This window comes from Crinia signifera, chromosome 5 (genome assembly GCF_055691185.1).
Source record: "Crinia signifera chromosome 5, ASM5569118v1, whole genome shotgun sequence".
Taxonomy (NCBI): Eukaryota; Metazoa; Chordata; class Amphibia; order Anura; family Myobatrachidae; genus Crinia; species Crinia signifera.
The window spans coordinates 290,001,264-290,028,531 of record NC_139221.1 but is presented as its reverse complement, the minus strand read 5'-3'; the positions used below and the strand labels follow the sequence as shown (position 1 = coordinate 290,028,531).

The 27,268-nt window shown below is 43.8% G+C and overlaps 1 protein-coding gene across 2 annotated transcripts in view; it reads right to left on the bottom strand.

Annotated features, from left to right (window-relative positions):
- Positions 1 to 27,268, bottom strand: part of LOC146081180 (protein nucleotidyltransferase YdiU-like) — a 67,094-nt gene that overhangs the window by 28,806 nt on the left and 11,020 nt on the right. For both annotated transcript variants that reach the window (XM_083189228.1, XM_083189229.1), the window contains exons 4-11: positions 26,240 to 26,368; positions 25,431 to 25,495; positions 22,840 to 22,896; positions 22,295 to 22,393; positions 21,646 to 21,713; positions 19,200 to 19,287; positions 18,212 to 18,281; positions 17,595 to 17,667 (exon numbers count right to left, since the gene is read on the bottom strand). In XM_083189228.1, coding sequence (XP_083045354.1) covers positions 17,595 to 17,667; positions 18,212 to 18,281; positions 19,200 to 19,287; positions 21,646 to 21,713; positions 22,295 to 22,393; positions 22,840 to 22,896; positions 25,431 to 25,495; positions 26,240 to 26,368 — 649 coding nt within the window. The remainder of the gene's footprint in view (positions 1 to 17,594; positions 17,668 to 18,211; positions 18,282 to 19,199; positions 19,288 to 21,645; positions 21,714 to 22,294; positions 22,394 to 22,839; positions 22,897 to 25,430; positions 25,496 to 26,239; positions 26,369 to 27,268) is intronic.

Sequence of the window (27,268 nt, the reverse complement as noted above, 5' to 3'; positions counted from 1 at the left end):
CACTTGGCACTTAAAGGGTTAAACTGGCTGCAGAAGTAATTCTGGTAGGCCATACTGTAGCAACAAAGACATTTCTTTACTTATTTAAACTGTATCAGAAAAATAAAAGATGAATCGAAGACTCTTCCTTAACAATCATTTATACACTGATAGCTCCAAAATGCTCATTTAGCCATTAGTAAAGTCATGAAAAAGAGATATATCTTCATTGGGCATCAGGTCTGAAGTGTTCAGGAGAAGGGGGGAGGGTATATGCTTCTTTGTCAACCAGGTTTTGCTGACAGCATAGTTGTCTGGCCCTCAGAATTTCCATGAGACTTGTGTATTATAACCCTTTTACACCGCCGCAAAAGTCAGGGTCACGCCGTGTCCCTTTACACAGGACTTCTACCCAGGTCCTGACCTGGGTAGAACACAGCTAGGACCTGGGTAAAAGACAGTATAAACGGTTACGCAGGGTCATCAGACCCAGCTCCCGTTTAAGTGAATGGGGGACGTCCAAACTGCAGACCGCAGCGTCCGCAGGTTGGACGAGGGTACACACCGCCTCTGCTGCTGTCTGCTATATTCTGCAGACAGCACCAGCGGCAGGGGAGGAGGTGAATGGATGCCTGTGTGCGGCATCCATTCACCTCCCAGATGACGGCTGGGGGGTGCACTGGGGCTGGGGGCAGCCCGGCAGCTTACCTTGGTGCTGGGCTGCCCCCAGCACGGCGATCAGCGGTCCCGGTGGGGATGACCACGGTCCCGGCGCTTGGAGATGATGTCATCTCCAAGCGCCGCCTCCATCTACACTGCGGGTAAATCCCGGATCCGACTTGGCTTGGGTCTTTGTTCCACATGCCGGGTCGGATCTGGGATTTTTGGTGTAAAAGGGTAAAACTGGTAGCATGCTATACTCCAGACAGTTGTGCCTTTTTATCTCCATTAAAAATCTGCTTAAAATCTGTCTTAATAGATAATGGGTGTCATCAGAGGGGAGATAATTTCCTAAGTATAGTAGCCATCTTTTTTGTAATCTCGTTAAAGGACGCTAGAGTTGGCCACGTTTTGTCCCCTTTTGCCAAAAACAGACACATCCCAAGTAGTGTCAAGGTATAGGACCATGGGCCTGATTCAGCTTCAGTTTAGTTTTGCAAAAACAAAATGCAAAACTACAACTGGTTACTCTAACATGCTAATTGATTGCAGAGCTAGATCACCCTCCATACTCTCCAGACGTAGGGAAAATGTACTAAGATCGAATGGCTACATGTCCGACCTGTCGACCTAACCCATGTTGACCTAACGCTATGTCGACCTAAACCCATGGCGACCTTGTCCTATGTCAACCTAGACACCTGTCGACCTTCACCTATGTTGACCTAGACACCTTCCCACCTGTCGACCCAACGGTGTCGACCTAATGACTGTTGACCTAAGTGGTGTTGACAATACTCACCAGCTCCTCCATCGTAGATCGCGTCCTCTTCGTTCCATGTAGGCATTCACGGGTGTAAAATAAAAAAAAAAGAAACAAGCTGACCCGAATCCAAACTAAAATGAGGAGCCGCAAGTATGTTTATACTTGCAGCTCCTCCCCAAGGTGGAGGAATTCCCCGGTGATGTCATTCACCGGGTCCTCCCTCAGCCAATCAGGAGCGGGCATAGACGCCCATGTTATGAGTTTAACATGGGCGTCTGTAGGTAGTTCCCACCATAGACGCCCATGTTAAACTTTAACATAGGTGTCTATGGAGCCTACTACCCTACCTCACCTTCAACAAATAGTAGTTGTTAAGCGCTCACCTAGGTTGTGTATTTATATGCAAGTACTTTGACAAAATGCTGGTGTTTATGAGGAAAATTACTTTTTGTGCAACAGAAGTTAAATGTTCTCCCGTGTATGTGAGAATGAGTGACAAAATAGCTGATAGTGTGAAATCAAAGGTGTTTTTATTTAAAGTTGCAAACAAGTGTACATAGAAAATAACTGCAATCAGGGTGGGTGATGTGAGCCTTGAATGAGCCCCTTTGGGGGAATTTGGGTGCCAGCAGGTCCCTTTTTACCATAAGCCTGGAAGGTTTATGTCTCATACAGGTGGGGGTGGTGTGTGGGCTGCCAGTAATAAGCCCTTGCGGGTGTAAGGGGTCAGCAGAACCCTTTAACCATAAGCCGGTGGGCTTATGTCTTATGTCGGCAGATGTGATAGTGGTGGGGCAGGGGGGTACAGGTACAGTCCAAGGTGACAACACTGGTAGTGGCTGGAGGCAAAGTCAATGGATACTTGGTGGGTTGCGCTGGGTAGCGGCGTCCCGCTCCCAGGAGTCTTACCCACGTGATCCTCTTGCAGAGTGGTACGCAGCGGTGCTGTGCTGTGATCCCTGTCTGCCAACGCCAGTCCGAGGTGAGGGATGCTCACCCGGCTGGCTGAGTTGTGCGTGGCCGCTTGGCTGGGGATGCGGCCTGCTCGGACGCGACTTCCGGGTTGGAAGGGGACGCGACGCGACTTCCTGGTTAGTCGTGATGACGTCACTGCGGGAACGAACGCTCGACTCCGGCTAGGAGGAGACTTTTTGTAGTATAACACTGGATGCTTTGAAGTGCTGTGTGATGATGTCCAACGCGTTTCAGCCACTGAGGGCCTTTATCAATCCTTGATAAAGGCCCTCAGTGGCTGAAACGCGTTGGACATCATCACACAGCACTTCAAAGCATCCAGTGTTATACTACAAAAAGTCTCCTCCTAGCCGGAGTCGAGCGTTCGTTCCCGCAGTGACGTCATCACGACTAACCAGGAAGTCGCGTCGCGTCCCCTTCCAACCCGGAAGTCGCGTCCGAGCAGGCCGCATCCCCAGCCAAGCGGCCACGCACATCTCAGCCAGCCGGGTGAGCATCCCTCACCTCGGACTGGCGTTGGCAGACAGGGATCACAGCACAGCACCGCTGCGTACCACTCTGCAAGAGGATCACGTGGGTAAGACTCCTGGGAGCGGGACGCCGCTACCCAGCGCAACCCACCAAGTATCCATTGACTTTGCCTCCAGCCACTACCAGTGTTGTCACCTTGGACTGTACCTGTACCCCCCTGCCCCACCACTATCACATCTGCCGACATAAGACATAAGCCCACCGGCTTATGGTTAAAGGGTTCTGCTGACCCCTTACACCCGCAAGGGCTTATTACTGGCAGCCCACACACCACCCCCACCTGTATGAGACATAAACCTTCCAGGCTTATGGTAAAAAGGGACCTGCTGGCACCCAAATTCCCCCAAAGGGGCTCATTCAAGGCTCACATCACCCACCCTGATTGCAGTTATTTTCTATGTACACTTGTTTGCAACTTTAAATAAAAACACCTTTGATTTCACACTATCAGCTATTTTGTCACTCATTCTCACATACACGGGAGAACATTTAACTTCTGTTGCACAAAAAGTAATTTTCCTCATAAACACCAGCATTTTGTCAAAGTACTTGCATATAAATACACAACCTAGGTGCGCGCTTAACAACTACTATTTGTTTAACCCATAATTTGAGCACGGACCACTCAGTTAAGCTGCCCCACATACAGAGGGATAAGCGCAGTAACCGCCACCAAATTTACCTACCTCACCTTCAGGCTTTCAGTAACAAGAGGACTGTTGGAGTAGTGCTTCTCAAATTTGGGGTCAGATGTATCAAGCTTCAAAAAAGTGATAAACAATCAGCTCCTTACGGTCATTTTTCAAACCCAGCCTGTAACCTGGCAGTTAGGAGCTGATTGGCTGGCTGTTTTAATGATGTTTAATGATATTCATGATTGAGCACGGATAATTAAATCAAACATATCAATCAATTAAGTCACCTATGCTCAAGCATCGATTTTCTTAAAATCTGAAATTTAAACTTGGACTTAAACTCCATCTTGAGGACAGAGATTAAGGCTACCTTTCTCTACCAGTGCAGAATAAGGCTGTCCCTGTTACTGCGGGAACAGCGTCTATTCATGCCCCACAGCGGTGAAAACGGGGCCTCGCGGGAGCATAGTGAGTACAGGCCACACCCTTTTAGTTAGGCCACGCCCCAAAGTTTTCCCTGTGCGTCCCAGCGTCCCTCCTCCGTCTGCCTCAAAGTTGGAAGGTATGTTGGTCTTTGTTCCTCATTTCTCCCCACACCTCTACCAGGAGACAGCATGGTTTTCTGGATGGAAGAACTTCTTTAATAAAGGCAACTTTTTTTTTTTGTTTTGTTTTTCAGCTTATGGCGTTTCTGTGGTTACTGACATGTTGTGTAGAACAAGGAAGTAAACATGTTTCTCTACGGGTGATTAACTCTTTTTTTTTTGAAGATTGCAATTAAAATGTGTTTACTTTCTTCTTTTAAATGATCTGTCCGCATCCTGCGTTTGAAGAATAAGGTCTCGGAATATCTGCAGCAGTGGTAAGTTTATATATATTTAGATAAATGAACAACTATACTACCATTTCCACTCTGTGATATGTTTACTTGATTGCCCTATGGCGGTGTTTCCCTGGGAGTGAACGAAATCTCTGTAGAAAACATGAGTCACATAATAACTTTTGTGCCTTCTGCAAAACACGAGTCTTTTAGAAATATCACGAGTGAACTTTATACTACAGCTCATGTGGTTTATCTCTATTAAGGGATGACGGACAGAAAGTGCAATCTTTACAAGGTCAACAGATTTCCCTGAATTCGGGATCACTTGTTTTGTTGGAGCTTGGAAAGCATAGGTTACATCAATCTGTGATGCTCACAAAAACTAACTTATTAATGTGATTTCATCTATACTAATATTATAAAAACGATGGGCAGGATGTAATGTTCCCAGAGCCGGGCGGCCGTGTGGGATGCCGGACGAACTCGGATATTTAAAGAGGCAATCACTTACAAGGCATGGTTTTGCCTTGTTAGTGATTGCCCTTTTAAAAAAAAAAAATCAAAGTTCGGCCAGCATCCTGCCTGGCATTACATCCCACCCGTTGTCTGTATGTTCCAAATTGGAGCAAAGAACTTCTGAACCGATTTTCATGAAAACGGCATCATTTTGTAGAGGAAATAGCCGAAAAATTCCCTCTAACGCTTATCTCATTTCAGAAATCTCTACCAGTAAATTGAAGCCTTGTTACTCCCACAGCGGCATTAGTGCGCCTCCTCCGCACTGTGCAGGATCGTTGTCACTGAACTTAATTCCACAGAATGGCAGATACAGTAGGAAAGTCTGTTCTTCCATTAATGTCGCCATTTTGCTCTGTAAACCAATGCCAGTAACGTGCATCTTCACAAATATCTAAATAAACAAGTTGGTTTAATTACCATGCATTCCCAAGAGAGAACCCAAGGGCCTAATTCATAGATGTGCACTAATGCATTCGCAGATCATGATAATGGCCCTTATTCTGATCGGTGCGGCCCGATCAGAATATGCGGCCGCGACCGTGCAGGCGAATCCCCGCCTTCCATACGGATCGCCACCTGTCGTCCGTACACGGATATGTGGCGATCCGCATGAAATTGGACGGGGATACGCCTCCTCCATGGTGGGAGCAGCCCCTGCATTCGATGGTCGCCGAACATCGAATGCAGGGCCGCACGCTCCACCAGGTCCCGCAACACAAGACCACACGGACACTTGTCCGTGTGAAATCTTGTATGGGGGCGGGCAGCTGACATCCGGCGATGTCAGATGCCCGCCCCGTACCCACGCGTCACGGCCTCATTACCATGCATACGTCCCGCGTTTGCATGGGAACGCCCATGAAACGCGGGGCGTATGCATAGGGTAATGAGGATAAGTAGCCCCTCACGCCCCTCTACGCCCCCTGTGCGGCGTATAGAGAATCCTTGCGACGAAATCGCCTGCACATGCGCAGAGTGACCTCTGCACATGCGCAGAAGATAAACATCGGCGGCCCGTACGCAAGCGGGAATATCCGCATCGATCAGAATAAGGGCCAATATACTAATTCTGTAACTGCGTCTAAATATATCTAGGCGCCCACCGGACCAACGTCAAAGACAGCATCTGCAAACGTCAGGTTTACTGCGCACAAGATCACAGATGTAGGCTGAGTAACACCCCGAAAATGGGCTGTGACACGTCTACGTGTTTGCCACCGCTCCCCATAACTGACTCAATAACTTTGCAAATAAATCCTCAATGTAAGTAATTTCATAGAGGTACTGTGGAGTGTGCGCAGTGTGACTGCATTCCGATATGCATGGTTAATGATATTTCCGTGCATATCATCTAGTGTATATGCACCATGGGCCTGATTCAGACCTGACTGCTGTTCTGCAGATGACTGCAAGTAGATAGCCATCGCCGAGACAGAAAAAAAGTCTTGTGAAAATCTGAGAATGGATTTCTAAATGATCCCAGATCGATATCCAACGCAATTCCCGAACCATCAAATGACTTTCCAGTCTGTGCAAATGTGAGTAGCTCCGACCCTTCCACAAATCTGCAACAGAGACTGGCTGATCAAGACCCGCAATGACGTCACAGACGCTCCCTTAAAAGCTTGGACATGCCTGCACTATTTCTGACACCTGAAACTACGTCCGGTTTCCACCCCCAAACGCCGGCTTCCTGTCAGCCAACCTACGCCCACATTGGGTTTATGATCCATACTCGTTTTCTGTCGCTATTACGATCTGCACACATGCGCAGTCATTGCTTCATCTGCAAATTCACTGATCGTGATCAATCAGGCTCTATATCGTTAACAATAGGAAAGAAAAAAAACAAATGTGGGGTGCGCTATTATCAGCAGCTGGCTGGGGGGTTGTCAATACCCTGATTATCAAAAGGAGAAATAAATATGGTAAGCCAGCGCTGGCTGAATAATTATTCCAGATGGTATAAAATGATAAACATCTATTAACTCTAATCATACAAAATGTAAAAATCAATAGAACAACTGAAGTAATGAATAAATTAAAAATAAAAATGAAAATAAAGGATGGGGGAATGGGTCACAAAGTGACTTTGAGTGGTATTTTCATGGGTTGATAAAAAGTCAGTTGTCACAGAGTAGCCCAGATATATAGGTATTGTATATTACCAATTGGGAAATCCTTCCACTGATGTCCGTTGTATGAATCAAGATTGTGTCCTTTCCAGAGTTGGAAGAAATGTGGAGCTGGAGATGTTATGCTTAATGTGTTGGAAGCAAATTTGATCCTGATGGCGACCATTGGCTTCTCTGGTGTGTCTCTTTAGGGAACTGGCTTAGTATCCCAAATTATGTTAGAAACTTGATCCAGGTTCAGGTGGTGCTCTATATTTCTCAGGAATGGAGGTGGAAAATCAGTCGGTATGGGGGTCTCAATTTAATTGACTCAACGCGTTTCCCCGGATAAGTAACTTCCGGCTTCCTCAGGAGTGAACAATGCACACTGCCACGGGTCATTAGTGATGTCCCGTGTTGTCTGTACATACAGGACAGCGGTCCCTACTACCAAGAAATCAATGAGGAAATTGGTGCAATGTGCTAAATTCTAGACCATAACTTACAGCGTGGAAACATATCTTCATATATGCACTGTAGTGAGTGCTAGAATATAAGAATGTATACATGTTGCTTACATGCTAGTAACAAAGCAATCACAAGCTACTCATGCACCAGATGATAGGCTCCAATATTTTGATATTGACAATGTAGTGAATGCATGTAAAACAGAATGAATGGAGTCAGAGGCGGACTCACATGTGGCGGTGATTGGGTCTTTTGACAGTTTTCCATCTGTGACTTTACACAGAAGCTACTACAATGCCTTTCGCTGGTCTTCATCTGTGCATCTGACTGTTCGAGGACTGTCTGCATCTGTAAACTGTAATGTTGCCTGTTGCATATTTAGATGCCACAATCAGTAGCAACATCAAAACTTGCACCAGCCCTGTTGCAGGTGCTGAATTGCAGTCTGATTATGGCTCCAGTGTGACTGATTGAGTGTCTGACTATACAAACACCTCAGTGACACTAACACGTCCATAAGACAAGTAATCTTGAAAGTCCAGATTTTCTTTATAACCATGTTGCAGTACAGGATGTTCCTTTAATGAATGTACTTACTGATGTGACTTTGCAACCTACAGCAAGTTGAAAGGTCACATATAAATGGGGGTTTTCAATCCCAGGTAATGACTGTCGGGACGTCCCAACAGTCGGGACCCTTGCCCATTCTCGGGCCGCTCGACTCATATTCGGCAGGCGGGATTCAAAGTCCCGCCTGCCAAACGAAGAAAAGGGGGCGTGTCCACGATAAATGTCCATGGATCGTCGAGATACTGCCGTGATCTTGACAATCCACGGCCATTCTCGGCAAAATGGACCCGACTGCTTTTATAAACTCGGGCTTGTTTTGCCGAGATGCCTGTTCAATGCTCGGGAAAGACAGCATTGAACAGGCGCCCGCTGCTATTTCCCACGTCGGAAATAGCGAAGTGAGATTAAATACCCACCCACAGTAGCTGCTATGAATGATAATTGCTGTGCTACATTACCAACAACAGCATGAAGACTTATGGGGCTCATACCTCTGGTATGAGTATCGGAACAATTTCCCATTTTGCTAATGCCTGTTTCGAGGAGTCAGGAAAATCCAACATGTTGGAAATCTTCAATTATGCAATCACAACCCATCCCACCCCCAAATCTGGATTTTGATGATCCACTCAATGATCTCAGTCATTTTTGATTGGAATTGTTGAATCAAGAATTTCCAGCATGTTACATTTCCATGATCGAGTATATCAAAAGACAGGGTAAGGATTGTCAAAGGTGTGGTGCACCAAAAGAGAAAAAATAATTTTTACACATAAAACATACTTTTTATTGGTTTCTTTTAAAACTGCGAAATATACAGACTAACATGTAACATAAAACGGTGAGTACAGTGATTTTAAAAACTGCACGTGCGGTGTCAACATGCAATGCCCTCTACTGTGAAGATACACTCTCTTATTATTTATTTTTTACACATATATCCCTTGCGGTATCCGATGACTTATATTAGTCTTATTACAGATATCCACGGGTAGGTGTATTGATACAAAGAAAAGTTGAGTGATCTATATGAGTGTCACTGATGTCTCTTATTTAAATGGATTGATATCCCTGGATCCGTGTATGATAATGGGTGTTACCAGGTTGGGCCAATCCCCAAATCCCTTGGTATGTATGATATGTACACTCAAATTGGGAGATCTGGTGTTGGTCTTAGGTAGGTATTGTAGGCCTGATCACCTTAATCCTTTTCCCACAATTTAAAGATTTATGCACTATCTCAATTCACTGATACTAGTGCTATACACAGATAGTGGGGATACTTTTATGTATAGGTGTTTGTTAGATTTAAGCCAAACTCAGAATCTTCTGATGTGTATAGTATTCCCAATCCCTGCGGTGTTTGGTGCACACTTATATTGGATATCCAATAATGGTCTTTATTGGGTATGGTGGATTAATTGATTGTGGGGGAAGAATATCCCTGTTGGGTCCCCTTTATATTTTGCCACATTTTCAAAGGATTATTGCATTCACCGATGGGGGTTCTATACATATAGTTCACGGATAAAGTTTTACCAGGATATATAAATGTCTGCTGGTGACCTAATTAGATTAATCCCCTAATAATAGGTCTGTAGCTGTATCATTTATTAGGTGATTTCTACGGGTTTTAACAGCAAGAAAACAGTATTAATCTCTTATTGGTATTAGTCCTGTTGTTAATAATCCTCGTAGATAGCGTTTTAGCATATAAATCAAGGCAACATATGATTATCTCCCACGGGGTTTGACAGCAGAATTAAGGACAGAGACACTGTTTGTCTATAATGATTAGCTGTCCTGTTGTCAATTGCCCTCTTCAGAGACGTTGCATTTAATTATCACAGCATATAATATGATCCGCTGTATCAGATTAGATCAAAAAGTATGATCATAGGATGAATGATTTATTGTATCAGCGGAAAACAGCCTTGTGGGAACGGAGCGGTCAGGTCTCATATGTAAGGCTGGAGACCAGGTACTGTAACCCTCACGGGTGCTCAACGGAGTCCCAGAGGCTGTGGGGTTCACCTTATGCAGACAAGTATTATAACAATTTCAACATTAGAGTCCTAAAAAGGACTAGTATAAGAGACAAAGTGATTGTATATCGATAGGAGTCCTTACAAGGACTATATCAGGACACAAGTAGAGGCATGCAAGTGAAGCGACCGCACGGCTAAGGTGGCCGGCGTACGCTTCGCAGATCTTCCTCAGGGCAACCTGCGCTGTTGTCCTGAGTGGGTTTAAGTAGCAGTGTATCATTTGAATTCTCCAATCAGCAGCTTCCATCGCCGCGTCATGCCCTTAGCGTCATCCACATGACGTGGGTTCTGACAGTAATTCTGGATGTCCGTATTCAGCAACATTATCTCTGCTGCTGTGTTTATTGTGAGTGGATACATTTATTTTCACGTATATCGCATATCATTGCTATTGTGAGGGTTAATCCTATACCCGCATGCTTCCCATATTGTATTTTTCGTTGTAATTAATGACATCGCCAGACATCGTAAAGCCATCAATGCTCCGCATTTTAATTGATAAGTATGATTATTATAGTGGTGTAGTCTGTTCTACACTCAGATTCTTTTACAGCGCTTGTTTCTGTAAGTTATTGATGCTTGGCTCTGATACATTGTGTATCGTATCTGTGTGGTCACTCGTAAGCTGTGAGCAGGAGGCTCTATTCATTAGTGGGTTAATTGTCGGATTAAGTGTCCTATGTTACTTAGCGTATTCATTCTGATGTCATAGGAATTGATTATTTATGAATAATTATATTAATAGACTGTTGGGTATTGTAGATTGGTTTTTAATTTTATGTTGATTTTTATATTTATGTTTTATTTTTTATTTTTTATTTTATTTTATTTCGTGTTTTCGCAGGGTCATCCCCGAGAGTATCCCGGATTCCGACACATGTAAGTAAGTAATCGTCTTCACAAATATTTATTCTTCACGTTGTTGAGGTGCAGTGTAATACACTGATTTGGAGTATTGGGACCAGGTTGTCCCTTTCTTCAGTTTGGATTTATGTTCAATTCATTAATCTTGACATTCTGCTCTAAGCAAACTCCTAGTTTTAAATATTACGCTATAATATGACTCATAGTGCTGTTGGTGTACTCATTATAATATCCCAGTGTTAAGGGTGGGTGTACAGTGTTGTATAAGGGAGGGAGGAAGGAACTAATTTAAAGGGGGCGGTGAAGAGCACTAGTATTCCGTGCCGTCGACACTACGGTGTGTCGATTAATTAAATCTTCAAAATCTGCGAAAACACGAAATAAAAACAAAAAATAAATATAAAAATCAACATAAAATTAAAAACCAATCTGCAATACCCAACAGTCTATGAATATAATTATTAATAAATAATCAATTCCTATGACATCATAATGAATACGCTAAGTAACATAGGACACTTAATCCGACAATTAACCCACTAATGAACAGAGCCTTCTGCTCACAGCTCACGAGTGACCACACAGATACGATACACAATGTATCAGAGCCAAGCACCAATAACTTACAGAAACAAGCGCTGTAAAAGAATCTGAGTGTAGAACAGACTACACCACTATAATAATCATACTTATCAATTAAAATGCGGAGCATTGATGGCCTTACGATGTCTGGCGATGTCATTAATTACAACGAAAAATATAATATGGGAAGCATGCTGGTATAGGATTAACCCTCACAATAGCAATGATATATGCGATATACGTGAAAATAAATGTATCCACTCACAATAAACACAGCAGCAGAGATAATGTTGCTGAGAATGCCTGATAACTCTGCTCCCAATGACATCATTTTTTCATAGAGATCTTACTCTTTCATGTTTCAATCTCCTAATGTCTTATCTTTACTTTATACACTGATATACCAATCCAGAGACCTATGGGACTCACATATCACTTCACTTGAATGTCACCACCCCCATCAATACTTATACCCAATAAACCATAACACACCACCAATGCATATTGTCATGTATGAAAATAGATATACTGAATCACTACACCCTGGCAGTTTATCACAGTTTGTTTTTGAATTTTTACAGCAGTTGCACTTAATGTTTTTCGCAGTTATCACGACTCTTTCACCTAATACTGCCAGGATCCAATTGGACCTGGCATCCTATCTTCACCCTCCAGACCTAACTTTATGCTAATATTAGCTTTTCACAGGATTAATTTTGAAGATTTAATTAATCGACACACCGTAGTGTCGACGGCACGGAATACTAGTGCTCTTCACCGCCCCCTTTAAATTAGTTCCTTCCTCCCTCCCTTATACAACACTGTACACCCACCCTTAACACTGGGATATTATAATGAGTACACCAACAGCACTATGAGTCATATTATAGCGTAATATTTAAAACTAGGAGTTTGCTTAGAGCAGAATGTCAAGATTAATGAATTGAACATAAATCCAAACTGAAGAAAGGGACAACCTGGTCCCAATACTCCAAATCAGTGTATTACACTGCACCTCAACAACGTGAAGAATAAATATTTGTGAAGACGATTACTTACTTACATGTGTCGGAATCCGGGATACTCTCGGGGATGACCCTGCGAAAACACGAAATAAAATAAAATAAAAAATAAAAAATAAAACATAAATATAAAAATCAACATAAAATTAAAAACCAATCTACAATACCCAACAGTCTATTAATATAATTATTCATAAATAATCAATTCCTATGACATCAGAATGAATACGCTAAGTAACATAGGACACTTAATCCGACAATTAACCCACTAATGAATAGAGCCTCCTGCTCACAGCTTACGAGTGACCACACAGATACGATACACAATGTATCAGAGCCAAGCATCAATAACTTACAGAAACAAGCGCTGTAAAAGAATCTGAGTGTAGAACAGACTACACCACTATAATAATCATACTTATCAATTAAAATGCGGAGCATTGATGGCTTTACGATGTCTGGCGATGTCATTAATTACAACGAAAAATACAATAGCAATGATATGCGATATACGTGAAAATAAATGTATCCACTCACAATAAACACAGCAGCAGAGATAATGTTGCTGAATACGGACATCCAGAATTACTGTCAGAACCCACGTCATGTGGATGACGCTAAGGGCATGACGCGGCGATGGAAGCTGCTGATTGGAGAATTCAAATGATACACTGCTACTTAAACCCACTCAGGACAACAGCGCAGGTTGCCCTGAGGAAGATCTGCGAAGCGTACGCCGGCCACCTTAGCCGTGTGATCGCTTCACTTGCATGCCTCTACTTGTGTCCTGATATAGTCCTTGTAAGGACTCCTATCGATATATTATTATAATTATTATTATAATTTTATTTATAAGGCGCCACAAGTGTTTCGCAGCGCCGTACAAAGGAACAATACAGGGAAACAAAACTTGGCATAACATTGAATAAATAACAAAAATACAGTACAAATAAAGAGCGCCACAGATCAATACACATTACAGCTTGGATATAAGTAGTGAGGACTCAATCAACAAACAACTAGAGGCTTGAGGCCAATGATGGAGAGGAGTATGCAGATGAAGATGGTCACTGAGTGTTGGAGTAAAGGAGAGCTGTGAGTGAAATGTGAAGAGAAGTGGGCTTTGACAACAGGAGGGAAGAGGGCCCTGCTCAGAGGAGCTTACAATCTAGTAGGAAGGGGAGACAGACAGATTACAAGAGGTGCAAGCGAGGGGGTGGTGGTTAGATAGCAGGATGTAAACAGGCAAGGGGTCGGAGAACCAGCTGGTTTATGCAGTGGAAGGGTACGCTTTGATGAATAGGTGAGTTTTCAGTGCCCGTTTGAAGCTTTGCAAGGTCGGGGAGAGTCTAATGGAGCGAGGGAGTGCGTTCCACTGAAGGGGTGCAGCACGGGCAAAGTCCTGTACTCTAGCATGGGAAGCAGTGATCAGGGTGGAGGAGAGACGACAGTCGTCAGCTGACCGTAGAGGGCGGGAGGGTGTATGAATGGAGATGAGGTTAGAGATATATGGAGCAATGGAATTAGAGATGGCCCTGTATGTGAGTGTGAGGTGTTTGAAGAGGATTCTGTAGGGGAATGGAAGCCAGTGCAGATTTTGTTGAAGGGGAGTAGCAGAATTAGAGCGGCGGGAGAGGAAGATAAGCCTGGCTGCAGCATTGAGGACAGATTGGAGAGGAGCTAGTTGGGATTGAGCAAGGCCGGTGAGAAGAGCATTACAGTAGTCAAGCCGTGAGATGACCAATGAGTGGATGATCAGCTTAGTTGCACTCTGTGAGAGAAAGGGCCTGATGCGAGCAATGTTGCGTAACTGGAACCGGCAAGAATGGGCCAGCGTTTGGATGTGGGGTGCAAAGGAGAGGGAGGAGTCAAGAGTGACACCCAGACAGCGGAGTTGGGGAACAGGGGAGATGATGGTGTTGTTAACAGTGATAGAGATATTAGTAGGGGGCATAGCTCTGGGTGGGGGAAAGATAATAAGTTCGGTTTTGTCCATATTCAGCTTCAGAAATCGCTCAGACATCCAGGTAGAGATGGCAGCGAGGCAGTTGGAAACTTGAGAGAAAACAGTGGGGGACAGATCAGGAGAGGAGAGGTAGATTTGGGTGTCATCTGCATAGAGGTGATATTGGAAGCCAAAGGAGTTAATGAGTGCACCCAGAGAGGAGGTGTACAGAGAGAACAGAATGGGGCCAAGGACTGGGGCCAAGTCCTTTTTAGGACTCTAATGTTGAAATTGTTATAATACTTGTCTGCATAAGGTGAACCCCACAGCCTCTGGGACTCCGTTGAGCACCCGTGAGGGTTACAGTACCTGGTCTCCAGCCTTACATATGAGACCTGACCGCTCCGTTCCCACAAGGCTGTTTTCCGCTGATACAATAAATCATTCATCCTATGATCATACTTTTTGATCTAATCTGATACAGCGGATCATATTATATGCTGTGATAATTAAATGCAACGTCTCTGAAGAGGGCAATTGACAACAGGACAGCTAATCATTATAGACAAACAGTGTCTCTGTCCTTAATTCTGCTGTCAAACCCCGTGGGAGATAATCATATGTTGCCTTGATTTATATGCTAAAACGCTATCTACGAGGATTATTAACAACAGGACTAATACCAATAAGAGATTAATACTGTTTTCTTGCTGTTAAAACCCGTAGAAATCACCTAATAAATGATACAGCTACAGACCTATTATTAGGGGATTAATCTAATTAGGTCACCAGCAGACATTTATATATCCTGGTAAAACTTTATCCGTGAACTATATGTATAGAACCCCCATCGGTGAATGAGATAGTGCAATAATCCTTTGAAAATGTGGCAAAATATAAAGGGGACCCAACAGGGATATTCTTCCCCCACAATCAATTAATCCACCATACCCAATAAAGACCATTATTGGATATCCAATATAAGTGTGCACCAAACACCGCAGGGATTGGAAATACTATACACATCAGGAGATTCTGAGTTTGGCTTAAATCTAACAAACACCTATACATAAAAGTATCCCCACTATCTGTGTATAGCACTAGTATCAGTGAATTGAGATAGTGCATAAATCTTTAAATTGTGGGAAAAGGATTAAGGTGATCAGGCCTACAATACCTACCTAAGACCAACACCAGATCTCCCACCTACCCGTGGATATCTGTAATAAGACTAATATAAGTCATCGGATACCGCAAGGGATATATGTGTAAAAAATAAATAATAAGAGAGTGTATCTTCACAGTAGAGGGCATTGCATGTTGACACCGCACGTGCAGTTTTTAAAATCACTGTACTCACCGTTTTATGTTACATGTTAGTCTGTATATTTCGCAGTTTTAAAAGAAACCAATAAAAAGTATGTTTTATGTGTAAAAATTATTTTTTCTCTTTTGGTGCACCACACCTTTGACAATCCTTACCCTGTCTTTTGATATACTCTGTCTACAAATTGTCTGTGGTGGCACACCTCTGCAACCACAAATGTTATTTAAACACACACCAATACCTGCAGAGGGCCTATATTAAAGACCTGTATAGCTTTAAATGTGATAATCTTGTGCGATTGAACCCACCAAAAACCCCATTTCGACATTTCCATGATCACCAGGCATTTGGAGAATGGATAATTGCCCCAATACCACCGAACTATATGGGCCCTAATGGCAAGTATTAAACAAGTCATTCTAAAGGTATAAGTGGTTTATTAGTTTATGGGCATATTGATTCCAATCAGCGTACACATGTAAATAAAGCTCCTTTTCTTTTTTTTAAATTAGCAACTACATATGTGGAGATTTTCTGATTCATTGGAGGGTATCCAATTAGCCCAGAAGAAACACTGAGAGCGAAAAACGTTTTTTTGTTTTTTTTTCCCTGATGTTTCTCCATTTTTTTTTAGTTTTCTTTTTTGAAGGGGAGGTGGAGGGGAGAGTGGGGGCTATCTAATTAGATTGCCTGGAAAAAATTCTCCTGAAAGCACACAGGTTCAGTGAAATCTGTGTGTTTTTGGCCACGCTGGCTTATTAGGGCTAGCGGGATAGCTTTGTGTGAAGCAATTACCACAATTAACTGGATAATGCCAACTGTATGAATTTAAGTCAGGCTTACACAAGTGTGGCCCAACAACCAATCAAATTGTAGCAATGATTTTTTTAGATAGTCCCAGAGAAATGATGGCCGGAATCTGATGGACACATCTGAAATGTATGCCCCGCTGTTACAAAAAATATCAGGCGTCAACCTTCTAAATGCAGAATATTGATGAATATATTATATTCAACAGGCAATGCGCTATCCATACAAGGCTGTTTTATGTATGTTATCATACATTATGACAAGCAGTGAAGCTATTTGAAGGCAGAGATAAGGATTCTGTCTTATACTTTAGAGGAAAGGTCACATTGCCCGTCCCATACAATGCTTGTGTTAGACAAGACATCCATAGATCACAGAGAAGTATGCAGTGACCTTGGAACGATTTTAATGGAGCAATAAGAGATAGTTTCTGTCCTCATAGGGCTGCTGGAAGCCATCCCGAGTGACTGATTACACTGACATGTGACTTCAGTGTCCAAGCACCAATATATCTCTGTATGCTAACAAATGTGTCATCTGTATGTAAACTAAAAATACATCAGTGGCTGCGACACTTTATTCACAAGAAACACAATTCTGAGTAATGTTTATTTCAGTAAATAAAAATGAGTTGCTTTTTGGGAGCAAATAGTCTGATTCAGCACAGATTGCTAATTAGCGAAAAGTGCTAATTAGAGCAAAGAAAGAATAAAAATAAAAATGTGCAAAATTGCGATAGCCTCGAAAACCTGGAACATTCTGCTGTGATCCCTCTTCAAAGCAGTCAGTAAAGACAGCATAGAATAGGACCCCGCCACTATCGGTGGCACATTGAATACCCCCCTAAGTGTTAACAACCATTAACATGTTAACACACAAATTTAATGGTCGTCAACACGGCTATTATTTATTTATCTTATCCCCTTTTGGCTGTAGAGAATGTTATATGAACTTACCATGTGCAAACCCTACGGACATCCACCGTGCAATCATATCTGCAGTCTGAGAAACCACCTTGGAGAAGAACACCTGCAAGGACAAGTCCTGTTATACAGATAAAGATAAAGTGGGCACACATAAAGGACTGACCAATCAGCTGCCATTATGCAGGCAACGTTAGGAGCTGTTTGTTTGGTTCTTTATCTCTTTCCAAACCTTGATACATCTCCCCTAGATAAATCTAATGCTAACATGCTTATAATCATTACAATGAAACATACACAATGACCTATTGAAAATGTTCAAAGTTTTACCTGAAAGCAGCTGCACTCTATCAGACAACCTCCTCTTAATATAAAATTTCCCCGAAAAACAAAGCCCCATGTTACCTGGAACTAGTGGCATGTAACAAGAAGCATACCACAGAGCAACTATATGTATTAAATACAGCTTGGCCGTGGAGCTACTGGTGGATTACAAAGCTCCCAAGAACAAACTGACAGAAAGGAAATAAGGGGCCTGCCTTGGGCCCATCATTTACTATAGACAGAAATGCAGCTATAAGCAGGGGTTCATTGATAGACAATAAATACTTATCTGAGCTGGGAAATGTAGCTCATTCTTTAGAACTCACCAATACTTTGTTAGGATCTGTTGTGCTAATAGATGGAAAATGTTCCTTTATGATAAAGTCAACTAATTTCCTGCAAAAGAGAATATATAATACATTACTTGTAATGTATTCTTCTAGCATCTTTTCACATTAGTTGCAAAATAGAGATCAAATGTAGCGCTCATTGGTGAATACTGTATAGAATACATCTATTTTTTTTGTATAAGTGGATTAAATGTTTAACCCCTTCAGTGGCACTCCTGAGAATTTTCTGTGTTGTACTCCAGTGCGCAGACTGGCAAATTTGGAAAATTCTCAGCTTCAGCGGCTGCCCAGCTCCTGCTGCCTCCCTCCCCCGGCTGTGTACAGCATGACCTTGTGACGTCACACCACACACAGCCAGGTTGCTGGGGGGCAGGGACGGGCAGCGGCTGATATACTGTTCAGCGGCGCTGCCCGGACCCAGGGTTGCAGTGGTACATATTATATCAGCGACGGCTTCTATCTGGGCGTAGGAGGGGGGCTGCTGCTGTTTTTTTCCATCCAGGGTCCCCACCAAATTGCCGGTTCTCTGCCGCCCAAGTTCCCATGAAACAATAGGGGTTATTCTGGTTCACTCGCAAAGGCAAATTCACTCTCAGATGGACAAAACCATATGCCATGCAGGTGGGGCTGATGTACCATGTGCAGAGATTACATTTGGGTGGGGGTTTACTTCGAACTGACATCTTTATTGCAGTGCAAAAACAAAGCAGTCAGTATTTACCCTGCACAGAAACAAAATAACTCACCCAAATCTAACTCTCTCTGCACATGTTGCATCAGCCCCTCCTGCAGTGCACATGGTTTTGTCCATCTGAAAGTGAATTTGCCTTTGCGAGTGAACCAGAATAACCCCCAATTTGTACACAAGTATAGGACATGTATGGCATGTTCTTCCCAGTAATTGCTTGATTGGTTACTGTAACAAAAATAATGGCTGGTTATCTATGTAAGACTATGGACTTACCGTAGTAAGTCAAATTCACCAGAATTAGTCAAAACCTCAAGTGAACCAATTCGAAACCATGATTTTGCAACCCGTAGAACCACTGCACCTGCATAAAAAGTTTATATATTTCATATTTTAGTTATATAAAAAAGTCTAAAATACCATGATCAAAATAGGATGTATTAGTGACCTCCACAAGGTCTTTGTTGAGGCTACCAGAGAACATATAAGGGTGGCCGATAGTTCTATAGCGATAGCATATACTATAGAAGCAGGAAGGGCCCATCTGGTGCCCATCTGGTGGGCCCATTTCTTTTTGCAAGGTAGAGGCTCCGCCTCCCGATCGGCTCACAGAGAGAGATAGAGAGAGACGCTGGACTCGCGGCGGGTCCGGTGGCTCTCTCTGTGTGCCACTGAGGTCCAGGAGAGAGGGGGGCAACACACGCTGCTATTCCCCTCTCTCCTGCAAGCCGGGAGAGGCAGTGCATACAGGACCTGTGTCGTGTGCGTGCACAAATGCCAGGGCCAATTCGGCGGCCCAGTTCGTCGCTGGTGGCAGGCATTGCTAGTGAGGACAGCACACATGGGCCACGTGGCAGAGAAGGAAATTTACTATGGTCGAATTTTCTGTTCTTTAAATTTAATAAACTGAAAAATCAGCCGATTTTGCTCATTTACTAATGAAAATCACGGTAGTAAATACAAGTACAAATCGTTTCTGGGGGAGTGGGAACCAGGGAACCCAAGGGCCAGGTCTGAAGCCCGGGGCTAACCCCAGCATGCCTGGTGTCAACATAGGTAAGTATGTGTGTAAGTGTGTGCATATTAAAGTTATACAATCACGGTGTGCGTGTTTGTGTTTTTATTTTAACATTTGTTTGATTGTAGAACTACAAGCGCCAGGGGGCCCTTTAATGTCCCACATACTGGTACTTGTGGTTCTCCAAATACCAGCATGTGGGTAAGGTTTGCCGGGACCTGTAGTTCCACATCCAAACACAATATTTAATCAACACCCAGGGGTGCCTGGGATAGCCCTGGGTTTCAGCCCTTGGGTTGGACCCCTTTATTGGGTGGGTCCCCACTCACCCAGGGACGCCAGCCAGGGCTGACTATTTGGAGGAAGAGCCGGGCTGGTTATGCTTAAAAGGGGAGACCCCATACCATTTTGTTTTTAATTTTTAACTCTGGGCGGTATGTACAAAGCAGTTGCGGTACATGCTGCCGCACATCGCAATCATATTAATTGCATATGTATTAACATATGTGATTAGTATCGCAAAGGACAGCGCTTGCGATAAGAACTGCCCTTTGTGAAGCGGTAGGCCCGGGAGTGAGCGGGTCTCCGCAGGGCCTCCCCCCTCCTGCTGTGCCTGGTAGCCCCTGCTAGAATGCTGCCCGGACAGAAGTGAGGCTTCTATGAGCTAGAGCTGGTGTAACCCCCTACGGCAAAGCCCCGGCAGTGGAGCTTTACTGCATATGAAATTGCAGTAAAACCCCCAAAAATTGGGTTTTTACCGCATTTTTTTGTTTAGTGCATCTCGCTTTCTTTCTTTCTTTTATGTTTATACATAGAAGCAATGCGCGGATCTGAGGGATCATGAGATGCTTCAGGGTTGGCAGTGTTTGGCTGCCAGTAAACCCATGCAAACACAGGAAGAATGAACAAACTCTACACAGATAGGGCTCTAGAATCATGAATCAGTAAAGCTGACAATAATGACACATTGCTGTCCAACAACACTAATAATAATAATAATAATAATAATAATAAAGTAAATCAGTGACCTGAAGGCTATGTACTCCTGATTACTGGAAGTATTTGTGTGAAGTGGCAGATTCAGTTTAAGTTACACAATAATGTAACCCTTTGGGGGGTATGCAATCGCCGTCGAGCATCTCCCGTAGGGGAGATGCTCGACGGGCCCTATTCAATGCTGTCTTCCCCGACAGCATTGAACAGGGTTTCCCGGCAGAACGAGCCCGACATCTCTAGCTGTCGGGCTCGTTCTGATGAGAACAGCCGGGAAGTGACAAGCTGCCGGCTGCAGCTCGTCACTTCCCGGCTGCAACTCGCGGTCACACCCCCTTCTCGTCCCGCTGCAGGCGAGACATTGAATCCCGCCTGCATGTTCTCGGTCGAGCTGACCGAGAACGGGACCGGGTCACGGCGGGCGAGCAAGCTTGCCTGCCGTGACCTGAAGATTGAATACCCCCCTTTGAGAGAGATGCGCAAAATATTGTCTAAAAATGTAAGCGTCACTCACATTTGTTATATAAATTCATATTTCCTATATAAGGTAACATTACAGGTCATTATGATGAATAAAAATGTTTGTTTGGCAATTTTCACACCTATTTTGACAAATTCCCTTGGACTCAAAGGGTTCAAATAAAATACCAGGGTCATGTGTATACGTTCTGAGTCATACAGCAAAATGCAATCAGTTAGGATATCACTGACCTCTTTCTTTCTTAACATTTCCATTATAGAATGGATCCCTCCAGACAGCATCATTGCTCACCACAAGACTGGGTTATAAAACAGAACATGATACATTTTAGCACTTTATAGCCAAGTCTGAAAGCCGCTGCAAATGTGACAATCTTAGGTAAAGGTGTAAGCTTAACATAAAGTATTGAACCTTTTGCAGTCCATTTTCTTTTGAAATTCAAAAAGTCTGGTTTAAATGTTTAAATTAATTGTAATTTTTATTTATTTTTTATCCAAAAATGGTCTACGTTGAATGTTGAAAGATGTTAATGTTCTTATTTTAAAGTGGCTCACCATTGGATCTGCCACTAGCGCTAGGGCTGTTGAGCCTGACTAGACGTTGGACCTAAAAGGTTAATTTGTCAGTAATATATTTATATTGATTGATTCTATCTAGTATTCTATCAATAAACCACATAGATCATATGTTTATTTTCCCCACAAGATCTCAAAAGTAAAATCTGCTGCAAAAACTGATGTTGGTGTTAAAAGTGTAGGTGAGCTTTAGTAATAAAAAGAGATACTTCATTTAACAAGAAATTACACTGTGAATGGAAAACTGATTATCGCTGATTAAACAACATCTACTTAAGGAGGGAATGGTGTACTGTGTTTGTACCTGGCAGCTCTGCTGGTGGGGATCCCCAGGTAATGCATGGCCTCACTACACAGGAACTCCCTTACAGAGGAGCGGAGCACAGCTCTTCCATCACCATTCCTGCGGAACCAATAACAGAACAACAATCATTACACAGCTCAAGGGAATATTGTGCCCATTACTATACAGTAGCAGACCCACACATCCCTGCTGCCCTGTGGGCTAAGGACTAGCAGCAATCTGTAAGAGGTCTTAGCTGCGCCCTTCATCCATACAGTAACCCACACTGTAACCTCCTTTCTCCACCAATCATTTCTAGCTATGTGATATTCCCAGTAACCATCACAGAGCACCGATAGTATAATAATAATCTGGCTATGTTATACATAGTGTAGTCACTGGCTCTTTTACATGCACCCCAAGTGGTAGGCTGTTTATGTTATACCCACATGGTAAGACAGACAAATAGTGAGCTCGCTGAGTAAACCTCACAATTTAGAGGATGTCACATAAGAAAACCCGTCTTTTTTTTTTTTTTTTATATACAAACGATTAAACAATATTACCTTGAATATGGTGTTTTTCCAGAGCCTTTTAACTGAAGTTCCCATCGCTCTCCATACCTACAGGATTAATTTACATTGCATCAAAAGGAGCAAATGAAACATTTACACATATATATATATATATATATATATATATATATATATATATATATATGTAGAAACTAAATAAGAGGAGCGCACCAATAATGAGCAATAATGTATTCATCTTTTACTAAGAATGTATAAAAGCTCACATACATCAAAGAAAGAAAGTATCAGCGTAAATCGTGGAGCACCGTCACCGCATAAAGCCGTCCGACTTCAGCGAAGTACCAGGGAAAGCGGCAAGATGTCAGCACAGCGTCTCACTCCACAAGATAACCACGGACCAGGACCAGACTCAGTACGTCGGATAACCACACCCCAACGCGTTTCGTCAGTACGTATGGGGGCATGTCATACACCTGCGCAGGTATATGTAACCAATATCTCTGAATTCTATTATCATGTAGTGTTCAAGATTGGTTACTATTACTATTCAGTGTGCCGGGGGAACCAATGTCTTGTTACTGACAAAGTATTAACCCCTCCCTTTTCATGCACCTGAAAATTAGTACTGAACTAATTTGAGCATCTACCACTATCTGTATGTATAGTGTGTACCCAGCCTTATTCTCCATATTTCATTTTGAGACAAGGATTCAAATAATGTAAACCAAGTAGTTCTGAGTATGCCACTGTTATATTGGTAGGCAAGGCATTATACTTGCTGCTTCCTTGGTAGCTAATTTAGGTCTAGGACTAAAAGCATACACTAGTCTGACTTGTCCTGAGGAAAAGTCAGGCCACTTTGCCCTTGAGCACTTTGCCCCGGGAGGCTCGCTTATGATTTGGAACTTGATGTGGCAAATTACATTTAATAAATCGCATGTGATTTATTGCATGTACAGTATATCCCCAGGGAGCTGGCAGCAGCGGGGAGCAGGGTCCGTGCAGTGCGGGGCAGCCAGTGAGGTCCCTGCAGCGCTGGGCAGTCAGTCAGCGGGGTCCGTGTTGCGGCTGGGAACTAAGTAGCGCTCTTTGCCGGGCGGGACGGGAAGCAAAGCTCTGCTGAATTTGAAAACATTTTTAAAAGACTGGCTGGACGCTGATTGGCTTAATGTCTTAGCCAATCAGCCTCCGGCAAATAGCACAACAGGCTCCCAGCTGCCGCTGCCCGAATGTCCGCTGCCTGGACGCCGCTTCCCATCTACCGCTGCCCGGATCACCGTTGCCTGGACCTGCTGCTGCACATAGGTGTGTGACTGCAGTGCTTCACCGCTGGCACACACCTACGGATCGGACCAACACATCATGGGTGCTTAAAAGCACCCGCGATGTGACGCTGATGGGTCCGAACTGACAGATTGAACCTGCAGCAGGTTCAATCTGTACGGTGCGACCCGATACGCACGGGATTGCGCAACAGGTCAGATGAGGTGTCTAACACATACGATTTCTCGGCCCGATCCGTCTGGATCTGGCGAAATCGTCCCAAATCAGACAAGTGTATGGGCAACTTAAGGGTGGTTTGGGTGCACCTGACTGATTTGGATCGACATGCCTGTCTCCTGGTGAATTTAATTATTTGTCTAGCTTTAATTGCATAAGATGTTTTGTGCCTAGAAATATCATTACATAAATACTGTAAACTATTTTTATAAGAGCATGCACTGTATTTATTGGTGATAGCCATATCTCTGTGTACTCTTACCATCATATTTATTATATATATTTATAAGTCTCTTTTTATTTACTACACCAGTCGCAGCGATGTATTTATGCCCGCAGATTGCAGCATGAAGTCACGCAGTATGTGCTGCAGCCTGTCATTATCTACTCTTGGAAATTAATTCTATGGGCTTTAATAAAAAAAATTAAAAAAAAATCTATAAAGTTTTCTAATATTGGGCCTTATTCTGGTCTGTGCGGCCGGAGCCGAATATGCGGCCAGGACCGTGCGTCCTAAACCCCGCCTTCCGTACGGATCGCTCACTCCGTCCGAATGCGGTAAGCCGCTGACCGCATGGAGCACGAGTGGTTTTCTCATGTATACACCTCCTCCATCTCTAGGAACCTCCCCCATCATTCGATGGTCGCATACCATCGAATGCAGGACCGAGCGGTCAGGCAGCTCCCGCGAGCTCAGACCACTCGGGCATTTCTCCGTGCAAAAGCAGGGATCTGGGGGGGCAGCTGACATCGGGCAATGTCATATGTCCGCCCCCTACACGTGCGTCACGGCCGCATTACCATACGTACGCCCAGCGTTTGCATGGGAACGCCCATGAAACGCGGGGCATATGCATATGTTAATGAGGCCAAACAGCCCTTCACGCCCCTCTCCTCCCCCTGTTCGTAGTGTAAACAATTCATGCGGAATTTGGACGTATGTCCCTTTCGCACATGCGCAGATATGCCTCTGCACATGCGCAGACACAAAACATCGGCGGAACGAACGCACGCGGACATATCTGCACCAACCAGTATAAGGGCCATTATTATTTTATTAAATAAAAAAGATTAGATATAATCAGATAGAGATATATAATAGAGATATATTTGTAAATTACCTGTTTATATACGTAGAAATTAAATGTGCTCTGCCATCCCCCAGCTGGCCGGCCCATATACCAAACTAATGACAGAAAAACAGAGTGAAGGTGAATGGATTAATTTGGTAAACAAAATTCCTGGGGAGCTGCGGGGGCAGTGTCTGGGAAGCGCTGAGTGAGTGGACACTGCGGACAGCTGCGACAGAATTTGAAAATTTAAAAAATAGGCCGGTCGCGGATTGGCTGAGAGAGAGAGAGAGAGAGAGAGCACTCTCAGCCAATCAACGACTGGCCTATCTTTTGAACTTTCAAATTCTGCCGCCACTGTCCACAGTTTCCGCTCACTCAGCGCTTTATGGACACTGCGGACTGCCCGCTTCGTCGCTGCACCCACAGCCCCCAGGCGCTTCACGAAGCCCGAGCCCCACACTGCCCAGGTTGGACTGCCCACCCCGCCGCCCCTGCACCCACAGCCTCCAGGCGTTTTTGTGTTGCCCACCCCCTTTACATAGGTGTGTGCTAGCAGTGCTTCACCGCTGGCACACACCTACGGATCGGACCAACACATCATGGGTACTAAACAGCACCCACGATGTGCAGCTGATGTGTCCGATCTGACAGATTTAACCTGCAGGAGGTTCAATCTGTAGGGTCCGACCTGATGTGCTCGGGACCACGCATCGGGTCGGATGGGAGGTCACACGCATCCAATTTGGGCCAATTTCTTGGTCCGATCGATCGGAATCGTGCGAAATCGTCGGTTATGTATGGGCACCTTTACTTAGATATTCCTATAACCACATGAAGTGATGGGTACTTATAGTTACCTGGTGGCCGCCGTATCTGTGAGCTAGAGGATCAAATCCAGAAATCCATTTACTACCGCTTACAAAGTGGAGAAAGTCAATTGTGTCTACAACAGAGGAATCCAGATCCAGCAGATTCTCCAATACATCCTATAAGATAGGACAATGCAACATTACATCATTATATATAGTATTTATTGCACAGTACTGGGGTATCCATAATGAGTCTGTTGCACAGGGGTCTATGAGTTACTAGGATGTTTTGGGAAAGATGTAGCAGGCACAGGGGTAAGCAAAGATCCTGGCACTTAGCCACAGTCTTCTGAGCAGGCGCCATTTTAGAGAAGACAGGTGGTATTCCCAGCAGTCAGGTAACTTGCGGGGGATGGGACTGATATGGCTCAGCAAAACGGATGGTGGTGGGATGGAATGTCTTATGTAAATGCCACGGTTATACAGTGCATGCAATTGTATTCAGCTCTGCACACTTACTGACTACAGGCAATCTCCCAGGTCAGATGGTGACTGGGATGGCAATGGGATTTAAACCTGGCATATAGGTTCAATTTCAGAAATGTATTTTCTTCAATGGCAAGACTAATAATGCTTCTACCGTGTGGCTGGCAGCGCTGGCCCGTGGGTGCCCACATGCAGTCACGGGTATCCAGCTGGTAAATAATGTCGATCTCTATGGTAGCTACTGCAGCATGTGTCACATTCCTACAGCCCAGACATGCCATCCCAAGTCATATACACCCATGTGACCTAGCCTTATGACATAAGGAGCGGATAATAATTCTTATGTACTTCCCATGAGTTATCTAATGGATACAGTCTGTGGCTATCTTAAGGAGTACAACATTAGGACAGTAGATGTCAACTCATTCCATTTACTGGTGCTTGGGTAACTCCAATCATTTATTTGACAATTGAAAGACCAATGGGTAAAGACCAGGAATGCTAAACTATAACAGTGTATCTCCGCGTCACAAGTGGGCATTGTGGATTACTATTAGTCTCGCCGATTACTATACGTTTACTACATTGATG